At 42.0% G+C, this 20,462-nt stretch overlaps 1 protein-coding gene across 2 annotated transcripts in view; it reads right to left on the bottom strand.

Annotated features, from left to right (window-relative positions):
• Positions 1-20,462, bottom strand: part of CTDSPL (CTD small phosphatase like) — a 113,597-nt gene that overhangs the window by 14,635 nt on the left and 78,500 nt on the right. Inside the window, exons 2-5 of one of the 2 annotated variants that reach the window (XM_037526490.2) lie at positions 17,921-18,075; positions 8,821-8,853; positions 2,276-2,377; positions 284-340 (exon numbers count right to left, since the gene is read on the bottom strand). In XM_037526490.2, coding sequence (XP_037382387.1) covers positions 284-340; positions 2,276-2,377; positions 8,821-8,853; positions 17,921-18,075 — 347 coding nt within the window. The remainder of the gene's footprint in view (positions 1-283; positions 341-2,275; positions 2,378-8,820; positions 8,854-17,920; positions 18,076-20,462) is intronic. The other variant, XM_037526499.2, reaches the window with a different exon arrangement.

Below are 20,462 nucleotides of genomic sequence, written 5' to 3'. Positions count from 1 at the left end.
CTAAAAGTCTGCATTAAATCAAAGAACTATTTGAACTTACAACCACATCTCATGTTTACAAACAGATTGCATTTTTCTTACCAACTCAGTAAAATAAACTCATCTGGGAGAAAAAAAGCATTTCTAAATCATTGTATTTTTTTTTTTTAACAAAGTGTTTTTTTTTTTTTTTGATTCAGCAATAAGATTATTACTGAAATAGAAATTTAGAAATAAAGTTCACAGAAGAAATAATTTCTAAAAATGTGCTAACTGAAACTCAGATTTAGCTTGGATATCTTACCTGATGTATAGTTCCATCAATTTCAACCGGGACAATAAAATCAGCATTACTAATAGGCTAGAAAGAAAAGAAACTGTAATTAATCTGTCTGAAAGAACAAAATTGGAAATTTTAGCAAGAAAAAAAATCTCGCCTGGACCAACGTTTTTATTATTGGAAAAACAGTTCGGGAGAAGGATGTTAAAGCATGCCTTGGTTCCTTAAAATAAGCACAACCAAGAAAACACATTATTTTATATTCTGAATATTGTTATATTGTCAGCATCTTGGTCCAACCTCTTTATCACTCGTCTGGCCTCAGTGACAAAGAGCGCAGGTAGCCTGGGTAATGGGGCTCCTCAGAAACGCTAGCTCTTGCCTGTCAGGATGATGGAGAATCACAGCCTCTGGGAGGGGGTAGAAGGGAGGGGGAAGGTGATGAGAGCCAGACAGTCCAGAGGAGGACAGTGCTCCTCAGGGCGGGGGAACAATTTGTCCTTGCACCCAGGAGTTCAGGTTGCCCGGTGATAGTCTGTTTGGCAGGAGATGTAGAGCACATGAACCCAATTCACCAAGTGTGGGGTGCAGCCAGAGGCCAAGACCTTTGGCAGGCTCGTCCCCTCTTTGGACCCGGGTGCCCCTCTTCCATGGCTGTATTAATAGGTCTGATGAGTCCCAATGGCTCCACCCAGTCCTGAGCATCAGTGACTTCAGGTCTTGGCTGGCACAGTTCCCTGCCCTGGGGGGGTAGAGTTAGCCTACCCTATACTGCTTTGCTCTAAATGACACACCACTCAGCACACCCACAAACTCCTGAATACTTAAGTCTTTGACAATATTAATGACACTTAAAATTCAAATATGACTCTTTAACAGTCACGATGTTCTCAATGATGGACTTGCTTTCTAAATGAAATTCCACGAAGAAAACTTCTCAGATCAACAGGTCCAAGCAGAGTAGCAGATTGCAAACTTCTGGGATAAGTAGGAGCCAGAGGGAAGGAGAATGTGTGAGGTGGCTAATGTGCAGGGTGTGGAGTAGGGTATGGGGTACAGAGTCTCTGATCAGACTCTGACTGGGCTCTACCGTTCAGGTTATCTCTGCATGTGTGTGTCCACACGTTCTTCTTTGATGTGTAAACTGGAAAAAAATGTGGATTGTGAAATCATTACTAAGCACTAAGCAGACCACCGGAGGCTTAAGATTATCGTTTATTTACTCCTAAGGTTGGGAGGCCAAGGATGGGGCTGTTATTTTGTAATTTCACAACTAAAATACAGAACCATGGTTAAAGGAAAAAAAAAAAAAAGAAAGCCCGAACAAATGAACTCTTACAAGGTATGAGATTGTGAAATCTTATTCCACAAATATACTAAAAAATCAACCCCCAGCCCAGAGCGAGTACTCTTCCTCAGGCCATTCCAAAGCCAGGTTCTCAACTTGTGTTTGTGAGCCTGTGTGCTGGACAGCTGTATATTTTCAAGGAGAGGTTCACAGCTTTGGGATACTCAAAGGGCTCTGAAATGTCTAGGACATTAAAATCATATGATAAAGACTATCCTGCTTACCAATGTAGGCATATCAGAGGAAAACCAGAAGATGCTGTTCATATCAGCTCATTGCATTAATGTCCTCTGAGCAGGCGTTGGGGCCACCAGGGGCTGCCAAGGCCCTGCCTTTGGAGTCATGAACCTCAGCAACCTCAGGTGGTCTGGTCAGCATCACACACCCTCATTTCTGCAGAGGTTGAGTGTTGGAAAACTTAAATCTCCTAAGTAAGGAGTAGGTCTCATTGATATTGGAAGCCCAAGATTTTTCTCCATACTAATTATGTTAATATTCAACTACTTGAGTTAATGCTCACCTAAGTTAATGAGCAACTGTTATTGGGATTTCTTTATAAACAGCAAAGTCATAAACGACCAACTACACTCTTCCATCCTTTTATTTTTTCTCTGCCAATACAATTGGGATCATATCACAAAGAGCATTGTTTTTTTATGCTGATTTACCTTAAATGAACTGTGCACCAATGTTTCATCTAAATCAATGACCACACATTTTTTTCCATAGTCAAGCACCGTCACCTCTGGAAGGAGGAATTTAGCTGGTGGCTAAAGGGGAAAAGAAATCATTATTATTAGCTTTATGTAAAAGACAAAGCAATTCCCTTATCAATGTATTCTATTGTCAATGAGATTATAAGTGAAATCAAACATCTAAATGCCTGATCAATTACATCATGAATTTTATTAAATCAATGGGAATAGTTTACAACTGAAATTTTACCAAACAAATACTGTGCCATTAACTGAATGGCTACTAAGAGGGCCTACCTAGGCTTCTGAGTCAGACAAAGCTGGATGTGCACAAAGCTCTGTCTCTTTCTTGGTGTGAACTGGAATAATAACTTGAAGAAACTACAGACCAGTGAAGTATAACTCAAAATGACCCCTAATGATAGAAAACAAATAAAATGGCCCAGATACTGTTACCTACCTTGTGCCTGCCCCACTGCGATATAATATTGAGTGAAAGTGGCATTTTTATACCTTGAATTCTCTGTCTCTGGAAGTTATACTTTAATCCACATGCGGTATTAACTAGAAAATAGATTTATATGTCTCTGTAGTAGTTGACTCTACTCTTGTGATAAAGAGGTCATAAAGAGTTAACAAAATCTAGATATCTTGTCTTCATTTAGAATATTTATTTCTTTGGGACTTGCCATTCTAGAAATGATTTGAAATATTTCTGTTTACTTTCTGGCATATTCAGTGTCTAAGGTTAACTAGCTAATTTTCTATTCTGGAAAAAGGTCAAGCTCGTTTAACATTTGATGCAAAACAAAACACAAGAAAATTATCTGTCCCAAGTCACTGAAGAATGGGCAGTTTGGTTTATTAAACAGAAAAAGAACTAAATCAAGACTATTTCCTTTTAGGGAATGGCTATTCCATGCCCCCTCCCCCTTTTTAATTTAAACTGAATGTTAGTTAATGTTAATTTTGGACTTTGGCTGGCTCAATAGAATGTCCTACCGGCTGTCAACAGGTTAGGTAAATCTGCAAGTGTAGTGATCATCTGGGGAGGGGGGTACTGTCCAGGGCTGACCAGGATGAGGCTCAAGTGGGGATATGAACATTTCTAACCCTAGAGGAGTTCTCTTGAATCAGATGGGGTGTTTCATTCTCTCCAACACCAGCCAGAAGAAAAAGCCTTTCCGGCCTCTCAAGAATTCCCTTGGATCTAGTGAAAGCTCACCCCGCAGAATAGCCCTTTGGCACTGGGAGGAAATGTCCCTTAGACATGGGCATGGATTTGGGGTTCTATAAAGGACCCTGTTCTTCATTGTAAATCAATAAGTAACCAGATTATTAATAAGTTAAAATAAACTTACAAGAAGTTTTGAGGGAAAAAGTTTTTCAAAAAAGCAAGGGTATGGGGTGCAAGTGTATGGGGAATATAACTAAAATGAAAATGCATACATTGTGTAAAAATGTAAAATGATGTAAGAATAATATAAAATAAAATATTTGAAAAAAAAAAGCAAGCTCTATAAGTGAGCTCTATAAGTGAATATAATCGATGAGTTGGTTTATTTTTATTGTTTGGCCCAAAGCATAAAGCATGCTGTGACTAGAATAAAATTTGTTTTAATTTTTTATTATACAATTATGTAATAAAAATACTCATTTTAAGAGTAAGACATGTAAAACACAACTATACCTATTTCTATGCCTCCCACACTTCTCCCCAGATGCTCCTCTTTTCAGTGTGGCATCTATCAGTCCAGTCATTTCTCTGAGTTTATATACTAAAGCATTTTAACTTTATGTAATTGCTAGCCTGAAAAATAAGGGTCTAGAAATTCATTTCCTAGCATATCTGAAATCATCAAAAAGCTGCCACAAGTGGCTCAGTCATTTTTCCAAACTCAAAAGAAAAATAATTTTCTTAGCATAAGCATATTTAACCCACACTTTACAAGCATTCTCTATGTTAACGGTAAGTAAAGACCCCTACTATACTACAGTAACAGAGGAAAGAGTGAGAAGGGTGAGACTCATACTAAGCAAGCTATTGATTGAGCATTTGTGCTGCAGAGAACAAGGCCAAGCTGAGAGCAATAGGCTAGGAGGATTCCATTAACCCTCAGCCTGTTTCTTAAATGCACACAGCTTCTGAGTTCTTGGTTTGAGATTAATGCAAATTCTTCAGCCGCTGGTAAGCATTCTACTCGACAGCTGTGTCCTTGGAACATGCAAGGACACTATATAATTGCAATAGCGCTTTGTTACTTCAGCTGATGTGCTCAGGTGATGCTGGAATCATTAACTAAAATATTTCCTACAGCAAATTTTCTTGTAGGCCATCGTAAAGCTGAAGAAGAGAAACACCAGCTATATCAGGAAGTGCCTTTACTATGCAAAATCTCTTGCTCCAAAGCACATGGAAGGAACTACCAGATGGGTGGAGGAAAGGGTCAGTGGCATAGGGGTCAGGTAGGGATCAGGTGGATGGGCGTCAGTGGGAGGAGGAAGAAAGGACCATGGCTTCCCATCTAAGGTCTGCGATAGTCACTCATTCCAGTTCTCTTCCTGGGAGGAGATTTGAAATTTCCTGTCTTTGGTCATGATCTGGTAGTCATGAATATTTAACGCAAGGTTCTTTTTTTTAATTACCCAACCCAACCCCCAACCCTCATAGAGGTTCCTCCCTTTTTTTTTTTTTTAAAGATTTATTTATACAAGCACTGGGTACAGTCAGAAGCACGGGAGGGTGAGAGAATTCACCAGAGCCAGAGCGGGGAATAGAACAGGCAGACTGACGAAATACACTGCTGAGGGGAGCAGCGGGTGCTGCAGGAGAGGTCTGCGCGCCATGTGGGACCCTCGCCCAGTGGCCGGGGATCGAACTGGCACTGCAGAGGGCTGCGGGCAGCTTTGCAGCCCAGCGCTCAACTGCTGTGCCACCAGGGAAGGCCCCCCCCTTTTTTTTTTTTTCTTTAATAGATGTACCTCTTCTGGGTGCATTATTTTGTTTTTTCTGTATTCAAGGTCTGCACTGCGCAGGAGCAGGGCAAAAGAGACTCCAGACTGGCTTTAACTAGAATAATTGCTCTGCTCATAGGTTCTCCACCAGACTTTGGGACAAAAAAGCATATGACTGCTTAGTAAAAGACTTAGAGAAATGGCACAGAAACACAAATGCTAACCAAAAAAATGTCTTCTTTCCCCCTCCAGCATTTTTATGGCTCGACTGCACTGCCAACCTTGTGTTTTTAGGCATCAGTGCCCATGTATGCTTCCAGCAGGAGTATGGGAATGGAATGTCGGGTCACAGTCCAGGTGCATTCCTTACTGGGGTCAAAGCACTGGAGTGCTACCTTCAACCTGGGTGACCCAAACCTCAATAGTTTCTAAACCTGTTCTTCTGCATTTTTTTCTTATTCCTAATAACTAACTTTCACTAAACAGGCCCCGAGGCTTGCTATTAAGATGTAGTTGTGGAGGCCTCGAAATCCCAGCTCATAGTGGGAGACAGAGGTTACTAACTGGAACATTTAGCAAGTCCAGATAAAGACATTTTCACTAGGTGTGTCCAAGATGGATTTATCCAATAAATGATGTCAAGACAACTGATTTGCCATTTGGAAAAATAAAGAAACTACTTAATGCCCTATACCAACATAAATTCCATATGGAGCAAAGGCTTAAGTGTACAATAGTAGGGGAAAATATGGTTACAGTCATAGAGTGGGGGCATCTTTCTAAGCATGACATAAAATTCAGGAATCATGAAGGATAAGATTAGTACATCTGCCTATACAAAATGAACCTGTGACCAAAAAGATTATAAATAAGGCCAACATATATATCATAAATTTGGGGAGAAGTGCTAATTTCCTTGAAATGTAAAAAGAAAACGAATATAGTATAAAAACGCAAAGAAATAAATATGGAAGAAAAAGACCTATGAACAATAAGTTTGTGAAAAGATGTTCATACTCAGTCATAAGGAAATGCAAATCAAAGCAACACATTAATACCATTCTTTACTATCAGATGAGCAATGATGAAAACATTTGATAATTGGCACTTTGGGTAAGAAAATGGGAAATCGCATGTAGTCTTCATGGGAATGTTAATTAGGCTTTTGGAGGATGATTTGGCTTTAACCTACCAAAAATGTAAAATATAACCTTTGATTTAGCTTTTCCACAGTTAGGAGTCTATCACATGGATATTAGTGCTCCCAAGTTTATAAACACACATGCAAAAGCAGTCTAAGAGAAGTATTTATAACTGATGGGAAGTGGAAACTATGAGGTAGATCTTATGTGTTAATATTGGAAAGATGTTTAAGGTATCTTGAGAAAGGCAAAAACAAGACTGCAAAACTCTCGTTCATGTAAATATGCTCCTGTTTACTCACAAGATTTCTGGAAGGATATATAGGAAATATTAAAGGTGGCTATTCCACGGAGTGCAACGTAGAGGATTTTTTTCCCCCTCCACTTTAATCTTTCGGTATTTTTTAAACCATGAGTTTGAATTATTGCTTGCAGAATATTCAAAAGAATTGCATGTATAAACAGAACAGAATGTGAATGGAAAAAGAGGGATAAAGTGAGCAGCAGAGGTAGGGACCCTGAGTAGAAATGCTCTGGTCACAAATGGGCTCAGGGATCGCCTTCATTTCAGGACCCGGAGAAAGCTTTCAGGAGGATGTGGGACCTTGTTTGGAGACTGCATAACTGGATTTCTGGTCCTTGGGGACTCCCCACATTCACCAGCTCCCCCAATGGTACAGAAAGGGCAGGACTGCTCTGTTTATATGACAAACAGCCTTGATAGGTGGGTGGAGATTTGGTGGAGGATCCTAAGGCTTGAGTCCTGGGGCCAAACCGGCCTTCAGATGGACTTGGGTTCAGTCCTGCATACTAAGCAGGCAGTGGCAATGCAAAACTGCTTTTTTGGAGGTTAACAATTCAAAGATGTAAGTCTTTGTTTTTCTACAAGCTATTTTAAAAATTTAAGGCTGAGCCGGAGTCTCACATGGAAGAGACTGTCAACAGTTTATTGATCTAACACTGGGCTAAATAACATGGGAATCTTTCTCTCCTTGATTATTTCATTCTGGGAATCCAGACTTAGTCTAGCTTGGTGGGAAAAAGAGTCATTTTCCTCAGTAGAAATTTTACCCTGACAAATGCTGTGATCAAACAATTAACTTTACAGATAGCAATGAATTTACTTACAGAAAAAAGCAAAGTACTACTGAAGCATCAGAAGTAGGGGGAGAGATGCCACCATGCCACCTGTCATCTGTTTAAGATAAGCCCCTTAGCAGGAAAAACACATGAAACTACTTTGTGTAAAGGTTAAAAAGAGACCTCTGATATCAACTCCTTTGGGGATCCTACTCAAACACTGGATAAGAAATCGTCCTACTCCACCAATGTTTTTAATAATTTTTCCCCAAAAGCCTAATCCCAGGCAGGCTGGCAAAGTCAGAGAGTCAGGCCACAAAACCTTGCAACTTGTTAGCCAATGGAGAGTTGAATTTTTGAGAAAAAAGAAAATATCGAAAACTTTCTGGGCAGTTTATAAGTGACACACGTTACCAAATTTGGACTCAATCTGTCCTAGTGAAATTTCATTCCTTTTAAGATTGCTGTGGTTCTTGGATATTCAAGGAAATTGTCAACAAGACTAAGGAAAGACAGGTGAATAGATTTGAATGAATCAAAATCAGATTATCTTCATAGATTAAAGTATCAATTGATCAATATCTTTTAAAACCTAAATCCTCTCTCAGGACACAGGAATGTTTGAAAGGTCTCGTTTGATACAGATGTCTCAGCTGCAAGATTCTCTTGGGAGTCAGTCACCAGGCTGCTTGCTGACTGGCTTAGGTTGAAAGCTCAGGACAGGAGGAGAAGAGCAGTGTGGGCAACAGATGTCTAAGGGGTAAGTTAGGCCAGGCACAGAGCAGGACCTATAGAAGTGGGGTTGGGTCCTGCCAGCCAGGGATTACAACAGGGGTGATTTTTCTGATCTCAGAACTGCAGCCACACTACTGACATAACTGAAAAGTCATGCTCACCTGGGACCTGGGTCAGGCAAGCCTAGTTGCACTGGGGTGGAACCTGCTGTAAAGAACCAGGTCTACCACGTCTGGGCAAAAGATGTTCTGCCAGTTTATGAAGCTGGGAAGCTGGGGCTAAGGCACTGGGGTGGGGAAGTGTGGCATCTGCCTGCGCTTCCTTAGACTCGGAAACAGACCTTTTGCAGAGAGAAAGGAAAAGTGAAAATGTGGTTTGTAGATGCGAGTTGCCCTGCTCTTCCCAAGAAAGGAAATTCTCTCTGTGCAGAACTTCCGGCTCACAGTCTAAAGTGTAGCTTCATTTTTTCTTTTCAACAGAACAGAACTGTTTATACCACATGATAAAACTCAACGTGACCAAGAACATTAAAAAAAACTTTTATAGTGTAGGTCCAAAGCCACAAGATACTATGAAGTTTGAATAAAATTGGATAAATATACATACACTTGGTATGGGAATGACCTGCCTCTGGTCACCCTGAGGAAAAAGAAAAAAAAAAAATCATGTCAGATTTGAAGAGAACTAAGATCATCCACTCAAAAGAACTTCAAAGTACTCTTGAATACAGCAGCCATGAGACTTCTCCTCCCACCAAATACCTTGGTGGTGTTTAATGTATGGGAGGAACCCAAAGGCTTTCCATAGTTTAGGTACCGGTTCCACTCTGTCTTTTAGACCCCCTCCTCCCTGGACAAACCAGGCTGAGTCCAGAGGCTCATTAATCATCTTGCTTATTCCCTTCCTCCCAGGAATTTAATCCTTAATTTAAAATGCATACTTTTCATTGAATGTATTACTCTAAGAACAGGCTTGTTTCTTTTATTATTATTATTATTATTAAAGATTTATTTTTATACAAGAACTGGGGTACAGGTCAGAGGTGCGGGAGGGTGAGAGGATTCACCAGAGACAGAGCGGGGAGCAGAACAGGAAGATGGACTGCTGAGGGGAGCAGCGGGCGAGACAGGAGAGGTCTGCTGCGCCAGGTGGGTATCTCCCTAGCCGGCTGGGATTCAAACCTGCGCTGCAGAGGCTGCGGATAGCTTCAGAGCACTGTGCTCAACCTGCTGCGCCACTGGGGAGGCCCTGTTTCTTTTATTTTTAAAATTAGGTATTTCTCTAAAAAGACTAAGCCTCAAATCAACCCAATAGGCAGGGAAAGGAAGACAAGCTGCTTAGCTTCTGAGGGACCCCCTGTCACCCCTGTTCTCTCCTCTGGCAGGACAGTGCAGAAGTGCAGGCAGGGCACAGGAGCTCCCTCATGGGCCACAGACATGGAAACGGCTTTCCCTTTAAGGGAACAGAACCTGTATTGACAGGGAGTCTTAAGAAAATTCAGGCCCCAAGAAAGGGCCTCAACCACTCCTCAGCCCTGGAATGCCACACATTCCAAACCTGGTTGATGGAAACACTTCATTTTAGTGTCACTAAGAAATGTTAATAAAAGAACAAAATGGAGCGTTTCCAGTTTCTGTGTTTCTTTCAGGTATCAGGACAGGAGGAATGTGGCAGCCTCACAGTTGCTGATGAGGAGATGCACCCCCACTCTGAAGGGTCTGTGACAGATGTACCCGTTTTGACTGAGGGGGTCACTGGTGACAGGGTGTCATGGAAGGGGCCAAATCTGACTGTCAACAGTGACAAGTGCTGACGCCCTCTGAGCTCCACTCTGACTTAGGACCACTCAGCAGCTTCTCTATTATCTGCAGTTTCCAGTCATTACATCGGCAGTGGAACAGCAACTACGGTCTCCTGTTGAGAAGATCTTGGTGGCTCTTTCCTTTTTCAGGACACTTGGGGTTTGTCTTAAGGATTCTACACTGTCTTCAGTCATTCAAAGCAGAGCCATGCTTTCTTCAACATGATGGTGCAATCAAATCAAAGCCCAGTTTTCAAGAACTTATGCAGAAAAGTTCCTTTCAGAAGCTCTTAAATAATAGCCCCAAATCTGGACCTAGGAGCAGATCACTGCTCTTGATGGGGTGATTTTAACCAGATGCTCATAAACCCTTGGTGAGGGTAGGGTTTCTCAACCTCAGCACTACAGAAATTTAGACCCCGTCACTCTTGCTGGGGGCAGGGGTGGACTCCTGCGCACTATAGGATGCAGAACAGCATTCCTGGTCTCTACCTGGTCTTTACCACTAGAAGACAGTAGAACCTGCCCCGCCCCCAACAGTGACAATCAAAAATGTCTCTGACATTGCTAGATGTTCCCTGGGAGTCAAACCAGTCTCTGGTTGAGAACCACTCCTCTTAAGGGAGATGCAAACACCTACACACACCTACACATAGGTGTGGGTGTTGATGAGATGAGCGCACCAGTGATGGGATGAGAGCACACCAGTGATGGGAGATGACAGCCACACAGCCGAAGGGCTTGACAAAATAGACTACGACTAGGGCCTCCCATGGTGGCGCAGTGGTTGATCGCTGGGCTGCAAAGCTGCCAGCAGCCTTTTCAGAGCCGGTTCAATCCCGGCCACCCGCGAGGGTCCCACATGGCGTGCAGACCTCTCCTGAGGCGCCCGCTGCTCCCCTCGGCAGTGTATTTCGTCCATCTGCCTGTTCTGCTCACTTCTCTGGCTCTGGTGAATTCTCTCACCCTCCCGCGCTTCTGACTGTACTCAGAGCTTGTATAAATAAATAAATAAATCTTAAAAAAAAAAAAAGTTAGAGCTTCTTTTTTTTAAAAGAAAAAAACAGACTATGACTAAAGAGACGTTACATGTATGTAAGTGTGTGTACACATGGGTCTGCATATATTAGTGAGTGTTCAGCAATCATTTTACTATCTTTGCCCTTGAAAGTCCTCCGTGGTCTTTGTAATTGAGATCTTCAGGGAAGTGACTCTTCCAGGTCCTGGCAGGGATGGCAGATACTTGCATTTTGGGGAACTGGCTTATAGGTCCAGGTTGTGACTGTGATAGTGGCAATAGTTGCCACCCCATGTCACTGCTGCGGAAGCACCTTGAAACTGAGAGGCTCCAAATCCTCATTTCCTCCAGGGCAAAGTAAAACACCCAAGGTGGCTAGAAACCTAGAGGCCAGCTGTTGTTCACAGTCCTCCTGCTTCTTTTGGCATGCTGGGAGCCAGGCACAGCTGGGGGACCAGCAATAGAGCAGAACTGAAATCTGCTGCAACACTTAATGGGCCTGGGATTTGGGCTCCAGGGATCCTGGCTGCAAATGGCAGAGGGTCCTCTTCCAGAAATGAGATGCCCCACTTAAACATGGGCTCTTTCCATGGGTCTGGTCTCCCAGACTGAATTGGGAAGTGTTATGCAAATGAGGCAGAACCTCCCCTTCAGATTTATCTAAGTTAACTTAATTCCTTAAAAAGCTACTTTGATAAACGCTAACCAAAGGAAGTCCAGTTGTGCTCAGCTCTGCCTCTAAAGGACTTTATTATCTGATATACACAGTTGAGTATTCCAGGAAGTCGCTGGGGGTCACACCACTTACTCATGTCATTTCCTCTTGGCAGATACTATTTTAAAATAACTTTTACTATAATGGCAGTTAATCTTTTCTCCCCCCCACCTCCCCCCTGCAACAGATATAGGATATAAAGTATTTATCTTTCACTAATGGCGATTTGGTACAGAAGTGACTTTCACCTGGGAGGAGAGAATGAGGTAGGCAAACCAGGGGATGTCAGAATCTCCGGCTACAATAGGGTTGATAGTAATGGAATCTCATACATATTCCACTGGTAGATTTTTTTGACACCAGTGTAGAGGCAGGTTTAATATCCCTTAAGTCAGTTTATCTTTCATTATTTTTCCCCAAAAACTTTTTAGCTATTCTTAGACATTTTCCCTCCTATATGAGTTTTAATGTCGTTTTTATCCAGAAACACAGCATATTCTTCACAAATAAGAGCCACCATATCAAAACCTTTTCATAATTCTATTTTTTTGTTCTCAGGATTTTGGGTTTTCTATGTAAAGAATCATGTCATTTGCGGGCCTCCCTGGTGGCGCAGCGGTTGAGCGCTGGGTTGTGTAGCTGCCCGCAGCCTCTGAAGCGCCGGTTCGATCCCCGGCTGCTCCCCGGCCACCGGAGGAGGGTCCCACATGGCGCACAGACCTCTCCTGCTGCCCGCTGCTCCCCTCAGCAGTGTACTTCGGTGCTTCTGCCTGCTCTGCTCCCCGCTCTGGCTCTGGTGAATTCTCTCACCCTCCCGCGCTTCTGACTGTACCCAGTGCTTGTATAAATAAATAAATAAATCTTTTAAAAAATCATGTCATTTGCAATTAAAACTAATTTTGTATCTTTTCTATATTTATACCAAATATTTCATTTTCAAAAAAATTACTTCATTTTCTTATCACTTACTAGCCAGAAATCTACTAATTCTCTTTCTGTGTTGTTGTTTTTTTTTTTTTATCATGTCTGAATATTTTTTTTCCTATGTATTTGGCAGTATTGTTAACTGGTATTGAAAAGGTTCATGGCTATTATACACCAAATTTATTAGACCTTTTATCATAATAAAATGTCCTTCTTTCTCTTGTTGAATAGTTTGGGGCCTTATATTCTGTTTTGTCTGATATTAATATTACCACTTTGATTTCCTTTTTTTTTTAAAAAAAATCTGCTTTACATATTTTACCTGCCACTTCATTTTCCACCTTTTTTTTTTTTAATGACTATGTTAGATTAGGTCATAAATTACTAGCCACCTACTATAATAGTCATTAGCACTATTCACCAAATAATTTCAGCTTTCTTTCTGGGCACATGGTAGAATTATACTTCCATGCCCTTTGAAGTTAGATGTTGTCATGTGACTTGCTTTGGCCAATAAAATTTAGGGCAAAATAAGGCATATTTTACTTCTGAGTAAAAACTTTAGAAATCAATACGATTCACCACATTCTCTTTTTTCCTGCTGAGACCATCACAGAAGCAAAGAGATGAAGCCTTTTTCAGTCTAGGTCCATGAATAAGGATGAAATGGAGTGATGCCAGGCAATAATGGTAGGTATTAGTCATATATGGCTAATGAGCATGTGAACTGTGGCTAGTCTAAATGAAGATGTGCTGTATGTATAAAACACATCAGATTTTGAAGAACTAGTAAGATAAAAAGAATGAAAATTTTATCTTGCTGATAATACATTCTATTGATGACATGTCAAAATAATTCTTTGGACATATTGGGCTAAATAAATTATTGAAATTAATTTTATCTTTTAGAAAATATTTTTAAAGTTTGGCTGCTAGAATATTTAAATTACACACATCATATTTCTGTTGAATTGTGCCACAGGGTAAAAGATCCAGGCAACCCATGATAAGCATGTAGCATGAATGAAAAATCAATTTGTATTGTTTGAAGTGTTTGAAGTTTCGGGGATTGTTACTGCAGGAAAACTGAACTCACACCAGTACTCATTCCTCTCTCCTCTTTTCTGAAATGAGCTCTACCTGTGTTGAGGTTAGGAACATACCAGTCTAAATTCTCTGTTTTTCAGGCCCTCCGTGCTGCTGGAGGGTAGCTATGTGACAAAGTTCTAGTCAATAGGCAAACAGAAGGTTCCTAGGATTTTCTGTGAAAGCACAGACTTTCCAGGAACGGGACAGACATGGTGAGTGCAACTCCTCCCTCTCTTCTTGCCTCAAAATGTAGATCTGATGTCTGAAGCCTGTGACTTTGAGACAATAAACCACAAGACGAAGGCAAACATGCCAAGGAGGGTAGAGCAGACAGAGGTAAAGACAGAAGAGCAGAAACAAGGAGGGTCCCTAATGGCCTCATGGGGCATCTCAGCCAACCCCAGGAACTACCAGACATGGACTTTTTATGTGAGAAAAATAATCCCCTATTTGTTTAAGCTATTATTTGTCAGTTTTCTTTTACCAGCTGCCAAAATCATTCCAATCTGATACATGTATTTTCTTGGAACAGCACACAGACAAATTTGTCAAGCCAATCTGATAGTCTTGATCTTTTGTTAGGAGGGATTTAGTTTATTGAACTTGGTTTTATGCCTGCTCTTTATGTTAGGTTTACTATTTATTATGCTATTTGTTCTTTTTTTTCATTCCTTAATTTTCTAATTGTGCTATTTGTTACAGTTCTATTCCTAAGTCATATTTATTCCTATATTTTCTATAATTATATTGTAACTGAGTATCAGTCTTTTTTTTTTTTTTTAAATATTTTTTTTTTTTTTTTAATAAATCTTTTTTTTCCATGTATTTATTTATTTGTTTGTTTATACAAGCACTGGGTACAGTCAGAAGCGCGGGAGGGTGAGAGAATTCACCAGAGCCAGAGCAGGGAGCAGAGCAGGCAGAAGGACTGAAGTACACTGCTGAGGGGAGCAGCGGGCGGCAGGAGAGGTCTGCGCGCCATGTGGGACCCTCCTCCTGTGGCCGGGGAGCAGCCGGGGATCGAACTGGCGCCGCAGAGGCCGTGGGGAGCTTCGCAACCCAGCGCTCAACCGCTGCGCCACCGGGGAGGCCCTGAATATCAGTCTTACCCTTTCTCTGAATCATTACCTATGTGAAAATGTACTGCTTTTGCCTTAGTAGATAAATGGCATTTCAGTCACATATAGAATTTTTGGTTTGTAATCCCTTTCTCCCACTAGCCTGCAACAATTTTTCATAGCCTTCTTGCTTCCAGAGTTGCTGATGAAACTGGTACTAGTATAATTCTCATTTATTTGAAAATAACTGGTTTTGGTAATTTGCAAGATTTTCTCTTTATCCTTAAATTCCAGAACTTCAAGAGCATATATCAAGTGGTGTCCCCCTACTTGTCTAATCTTGCAGTAGGCTTGCTAAACCCTTCAATCTGCACATTCAAGTTTGTTTTTTTTCCCAGCTCAAGAAAAATTTCTTCTATCACTTTTCTTGCTGGAACTTCTATTTACTTTCATGTTAGGTGTCCTAAGTATCTCTTTTCTCTGCCACTATTACCATCTCTGTGCTTCTGGTCTGCACCGTAAGACCTTTTTTTCCATTTGCTCTTCCAGAACATTAATTCATTGCTCAGTAGTGATCATCTTATTCTCCTTTTCCTCAATTTACTGAATTTTTATATTTAGAAAATACAGAGGGTGGCCATGGGATTTCTTTCTAAGTGCTAGAAGTCATTTAAGGTCTACAATTCATTTCCTGAAATAGCATTTCCTGAGTTGTCTATTTTTCATGGTCCAGCAGAGCCCAAACTGGCAAGCCACAAAGATATGAAGAGAGTTCCTGTGCAACTGGGCTCCTCGAGGGCCAGGACCTAAAAACAGCTTATCAGTGCAGCTCCTCCAATGGCCACACACAAGTGGGCACCAGGCACCTTTCCAAGGAGGCCCACAGGTGCCTCTTGGCCTCTACAGCTCATATGTTTCAAATCTGTCCTAGGTCTTTAAGAGATAAGCACTGTCTGTTGGTGGTTTCCCCATTATTCATTGAGGACCAGAGAGAATGAGTACTGAATGCTCTTTCCCCGGGAGGCGTCAGGGAAACTGGAGTCATTGGTGTACTTTCCAGGCTCTGCAGCAGGCTCACCTGGGTTTATCCAAAGGGGAGTTAAAAATGGTCAGAGTCTGAGATGAGAAAGTCATCTTCCCAGAATCCTCTTCCTTACATCCATATGTATTTTAAACTAATTTATTTTCTACTCAAAAAAATAATTAAAATTTATTTTGTAAATATTGGAAACAGCAAAAAAAAGGTTTTTTTGGGGTCATTATCATCCTCTATAAATGCCTGTGTTCATGTGAATATGACTATATGTACTATAGACACATTCACCTACAATATTGTAGTTTTTTTGCTCTAAGTGTCATATTGTGAATCTTTCTCTAAATCAGTAATATATACAACACATCATTTCTAGCAGCGATGTACTGTTTGCTTGTATGATTATTCTACTGGTCTTTTTTTTAGATTTATTTATTTATTTATACAAGCACTGGGTACAGTCAGAACCGTGGGAGGGTGAGAGAATTCACCAGAGCCAGAGCAGGGAGCAGAGCAGGCTGAAGGACCAAGGTACACTGCTGAGGGGAGCAGTGGGCAGCAGGATTGGTCTGCGCGCCATGCGGGACCCTCCTCCAGTGGCCGGGAGCAGCCGGGGATCGAACCGGCGCTGCAGAGGCTGCGGGCAGCTTCGCAACCCAGCGCTCAACTGTTGCGCCACTAGGGAGGCCCTCTCCTGGTCTTTTACTGTCTATTTTTGATCATCAAGTTGCCTCAGTTTTACATCTTTATCTATGGGTAGTATCTTATGGCTAAATATTTGCATGTCCCTAATTATGTCAATATTAGTAACACCTACAGAAAGGTGTTACCAATTAACACTGTTACATAACAGATTTTTATCTTCCTCGTCTCTTGCTACTCCATGCCAAGCCCAAATATTATTTTTTTTTTTTTTTTTTAATAGAGGCATGCTTTATTTATTTGCTTGCTGGTTTGTTTGTTTGTTTTGTTTATACATGCACTGGGTACAGTCAGAAGCGCGGGAGGGTGAGAGAATTCACCAGAGCCAGAGAGGGGAGCAGAGCAGGCAGAAGGACCGAAGTACACTGCTGAGGGGAGCAGCGGGCAGCAGGAGAGGTCTGCGCGCCATGCGGGACCCTCCGCCGTGGCAGGGGAGCAGCCGGGGATCGAACCGGCGCCGCAGAGGCCACGGGCAGCTTCGCAACCCAGCGCTCAACCGCTGCGCCACCGGGGAGGCCCCCAAATATTATTTTTAAAAATATCTTTTATATTTTAATATATAGCAAAGAGTATTTTTAGTTTGCATTTCTTTGATGATTAACCATCGAACATTTTTTAATGTTTACTAATCAACTGTATATCTTATTTTGTGTAATGCCTATTAATGTTCTTTGTTCACAATATTTGGGACACAAAAGTTTCATGATTTTTGTGTCCTAAATCTCTACTATCTGCATAATGAATACTCCTCATTTCTTATTTCAGTGATTTTTACTCAAAATTCAATTTTAACTGAGCTCAATACTGTTACCTCTGCTTTCTTCTTGCCTATATTTGTGTGATGTCTTTGTGTATTCCTTTGCCTTTAACTGTTCTGAGTCACTTTGTTTATCAGGAAATGTGTGTCAGCATGTGAGCAGAATTTTTTTGCCTGTTATGACAACCTGACTTAAAAATTTTCACTTAATACACAGAAAATATGTAACAAATATGTCTGTTATTAAGCAAGGCATTCGAATCCATTTCTATTTATGGTTGTCTCTTTTCTGTGGCTCTGGTTTTGCATTTGTATTTCCACTTCTTTGCCACTGGGTCTTGCATTTCATGTCAACGTCCCAACAGAGAATGTTATAAAATACGAAATGAGGTTTCCAACTCTCATGAAATATATTCTTCAGTTGCTAAATGGGAAGGACTGAGATAACTCTTGAACAACAAAAATGACTTTTTTGGTTATTTCAACTCTTTAATTAAATGGCTGTGGCACACATATTGTCATAGACCCTTATTAAGGATATTGATCAAGGATGGGCCAAATGTGCTGTTCCTGCAGTTTTGCTGAGTGCCCAGTTCCATCAGCACTGACCTTCTGAAGCCCACCGTTCTCCTCCACCAGTGGCGGAAGCACACTGGGGCTGCTGACGGGCGTGGCCTCCACATTATAATCACGGAAGCAGCAGAAGAAAGAACTCAGGATGCTGCGGCTCCTCTGCTTTTTTAAGCTGACGTTGCACTGGGATGCTGGGAAGAAAAAGAGAGCACAATGTGGCCAACTGCAGCATGTATTCTGTTAAGGCAGCATGAAAACCCCAAGTGTTGTTGCTCCCCAGAGCCTTGATTCCAGGAGACCAACTCACAATAAGATGAGGGGCCCTAGGAAGTCACTCTAAAAGACTGTTAATTTAACATCTGAATCCTACAGGCCAGCTGGTCAGTGGAGACCAATCTTGCCGAGTCAGGCACCACCCGCAGTCCTGAACCCAGCAGGTGCAGCCTTCTGATCCTGCCCTAAACACTCCTACAAAACAAATATCCTTTCAGGCACTAATCAGACTGGACACTCAGAGAAGAATTTCTCCTAAGGGTATTAAGAGTTACTCTGAAACTTGGTTCTCAGACCTACTCCTTGGTCACCATGGAAAGGACTAAATTCATGGGTTAAGACATGAGATATGTATGACCACAAAGGAGTCCCCCCTTCTTAAACACTGCCTTTTGTCATGAGATCAATGAGAGCTCAGAGGTGAGGGCTCCCATTACAATGAACACAAACAGGAGGGGTTGTGGGGCGGAGAACACGCATACTCCATACTCGGCCTGAGCAGGGTTGACCAGGGAAAAGTCCATCTTCACGAGACCCAGGTCCATTCTGTGCCATGGACTCATTCCCTGGCTTGTCCTGGACAAAAGTTCCAGAGGGAGTGATGGATGCTTTGTGTTTACCCAGGGCTCAAGACAAACTGCCACAAGTCAGAAATGAAAGGTAAGAAGTAGGAAACACACCTCTGGGAGAAGAATGACAACTTGGAGGGGCAGCAGCATTGTGCCTGGGAATGCAGCCAGGGCTGTCCCACCACATACCGCGCGCGCATCTGGGTGGGTCAGCCATGCTCAGTGCTCTGAGCAGAGGCCATAGGGAAGGGACCTTGCTCAGAATGAACGGGGAAACCCCAACGTAGGAAATGACTTCAGTACTCATGATAACTGTCAGTTTATCTTTCCCAAAGAGCAACTCTGACATGATCACTTTTTATATTAAAGTTGACTGATTTGTACCTCACAAGAGATCACAAAACAGTTGTTAAAAGTTGAGGGTGCTCTTCATCCAGCAGCAAAACCAAATGCATTCAGATGGAAATTATGGAAAAGGATTGGAAAGTTTTGCCAGCTACTCCACAGGCATGGATGATCTCTAGCCTGGGTTTGGGCAAATGGCCCAGTAAGTAGGATTTTAGGATCTTCATTCAACACGGATGAGCTTTGGAGCCATACATCCCTGGAAGTGCCGGCTCTTTTAATCTTCCCTGTGAATCTCTGGGTGCAAGTGACAGGGTATGACTCTTCTTATTTCAGACCCCACATGCCAGACCCAGAGGCCTTCCAAGCAGAGGGGTGGGAAGTGATAATGACTGTTTAGTGATGGCCAGTGGTTTACAACCCTCATCTCTAGTCCTCATCACTACCCGAGAGCGCTGTCATTGCTTTTATCTTATTGCTGAGGAGATACATCCAGTCACTCTGTGCCAGAACTCAAACCCAGTTGGCTCGTATCCGAGGTGTATGCTTTCCTCATGTGCCATGTTAGCACAATCTTGCAATAACTTAGGTCAAATAGAGGAGAAGGGAATGTGCCAAATAAAGAGAAAAACATTGCAGTAAACTCATTTAATAAAAATGATTGGTTAAATTGTCTTGTTACTTTGGGTGTTTTGGTTTTTACATCACACTCAAATAATTTAGTCAGAGGAAGAACTAATGGGCTCTTCCCCAGCTCACAGTACATTCCTTTGCAAGTAAGCAGCAATTTGTTGACATCTCAGAGACACTGGGAAGTCAAAACCTAGGCTAGGCAAGTCGACAGCCCTGTGAAAGACACCTTCTTAAGATCTTATTTTCATCCTCAGATCACCTACATCTTCCCCATAACGACTAATTAACAAAAAAATTTATATGCTAAAAATCCTAAACCTGGAGCCTGTGAGCTACTTATAACTTTCACCATCTGATTACTTTCCAAGCACAAGTCACAAATAGAGCTGTGGGAGTCACTAAGTTAGCCTGAGTCAGTCGGGAGCCAACACCCCGAGGCGGAGAAGGCAGCTCACTTGGGTTGTCCCTCCTGTGTGTGAAGGTGAGGCAGCTGCAGTGCTCTTACTTCTACAGGCTGGACTGTGGGAAGGCCCACAGCCTTCCTGCAAAATAAGATCAGTTCCAGGGCCTTCAGAAATGGCCAGGAGGCTGGTGGCTTCTCTGATCCTTCCGGGGTAGGTCTGGTACTCTTAAAATCAGGCTAGTTCAAGACCAGCCTCAGCCTCACCTCACCCTCAGGACTGATTTGTTCCTGAAGGACTCTCGGGCTAAAAGCTCTATGGCCTTCCACGCCAGCTGCTGCCAGTTTTCCAGCTACA

The sequence above is a fragment of the Talpa occidentalis genome, unplaced genomic scaffold (assembly GCF_014898055.3).
Source record: "Talpa occidentalis isolate TD23 unplaced genomic scaffold, MPIMG_talOcc4v2.1 talOcc4.10, whole genome shotgun sequence".
Classification (NCBI taxonomy): domain Eukaryota; kingdom Metazoa; phylum Chordata; class Mammalia; order Eulipotyphla; family Talpidae; genus Talpa; species Talpa occidentalis.
This window is presented reverse-complemented; position numbering and strand designations above follow the sequence as displayed.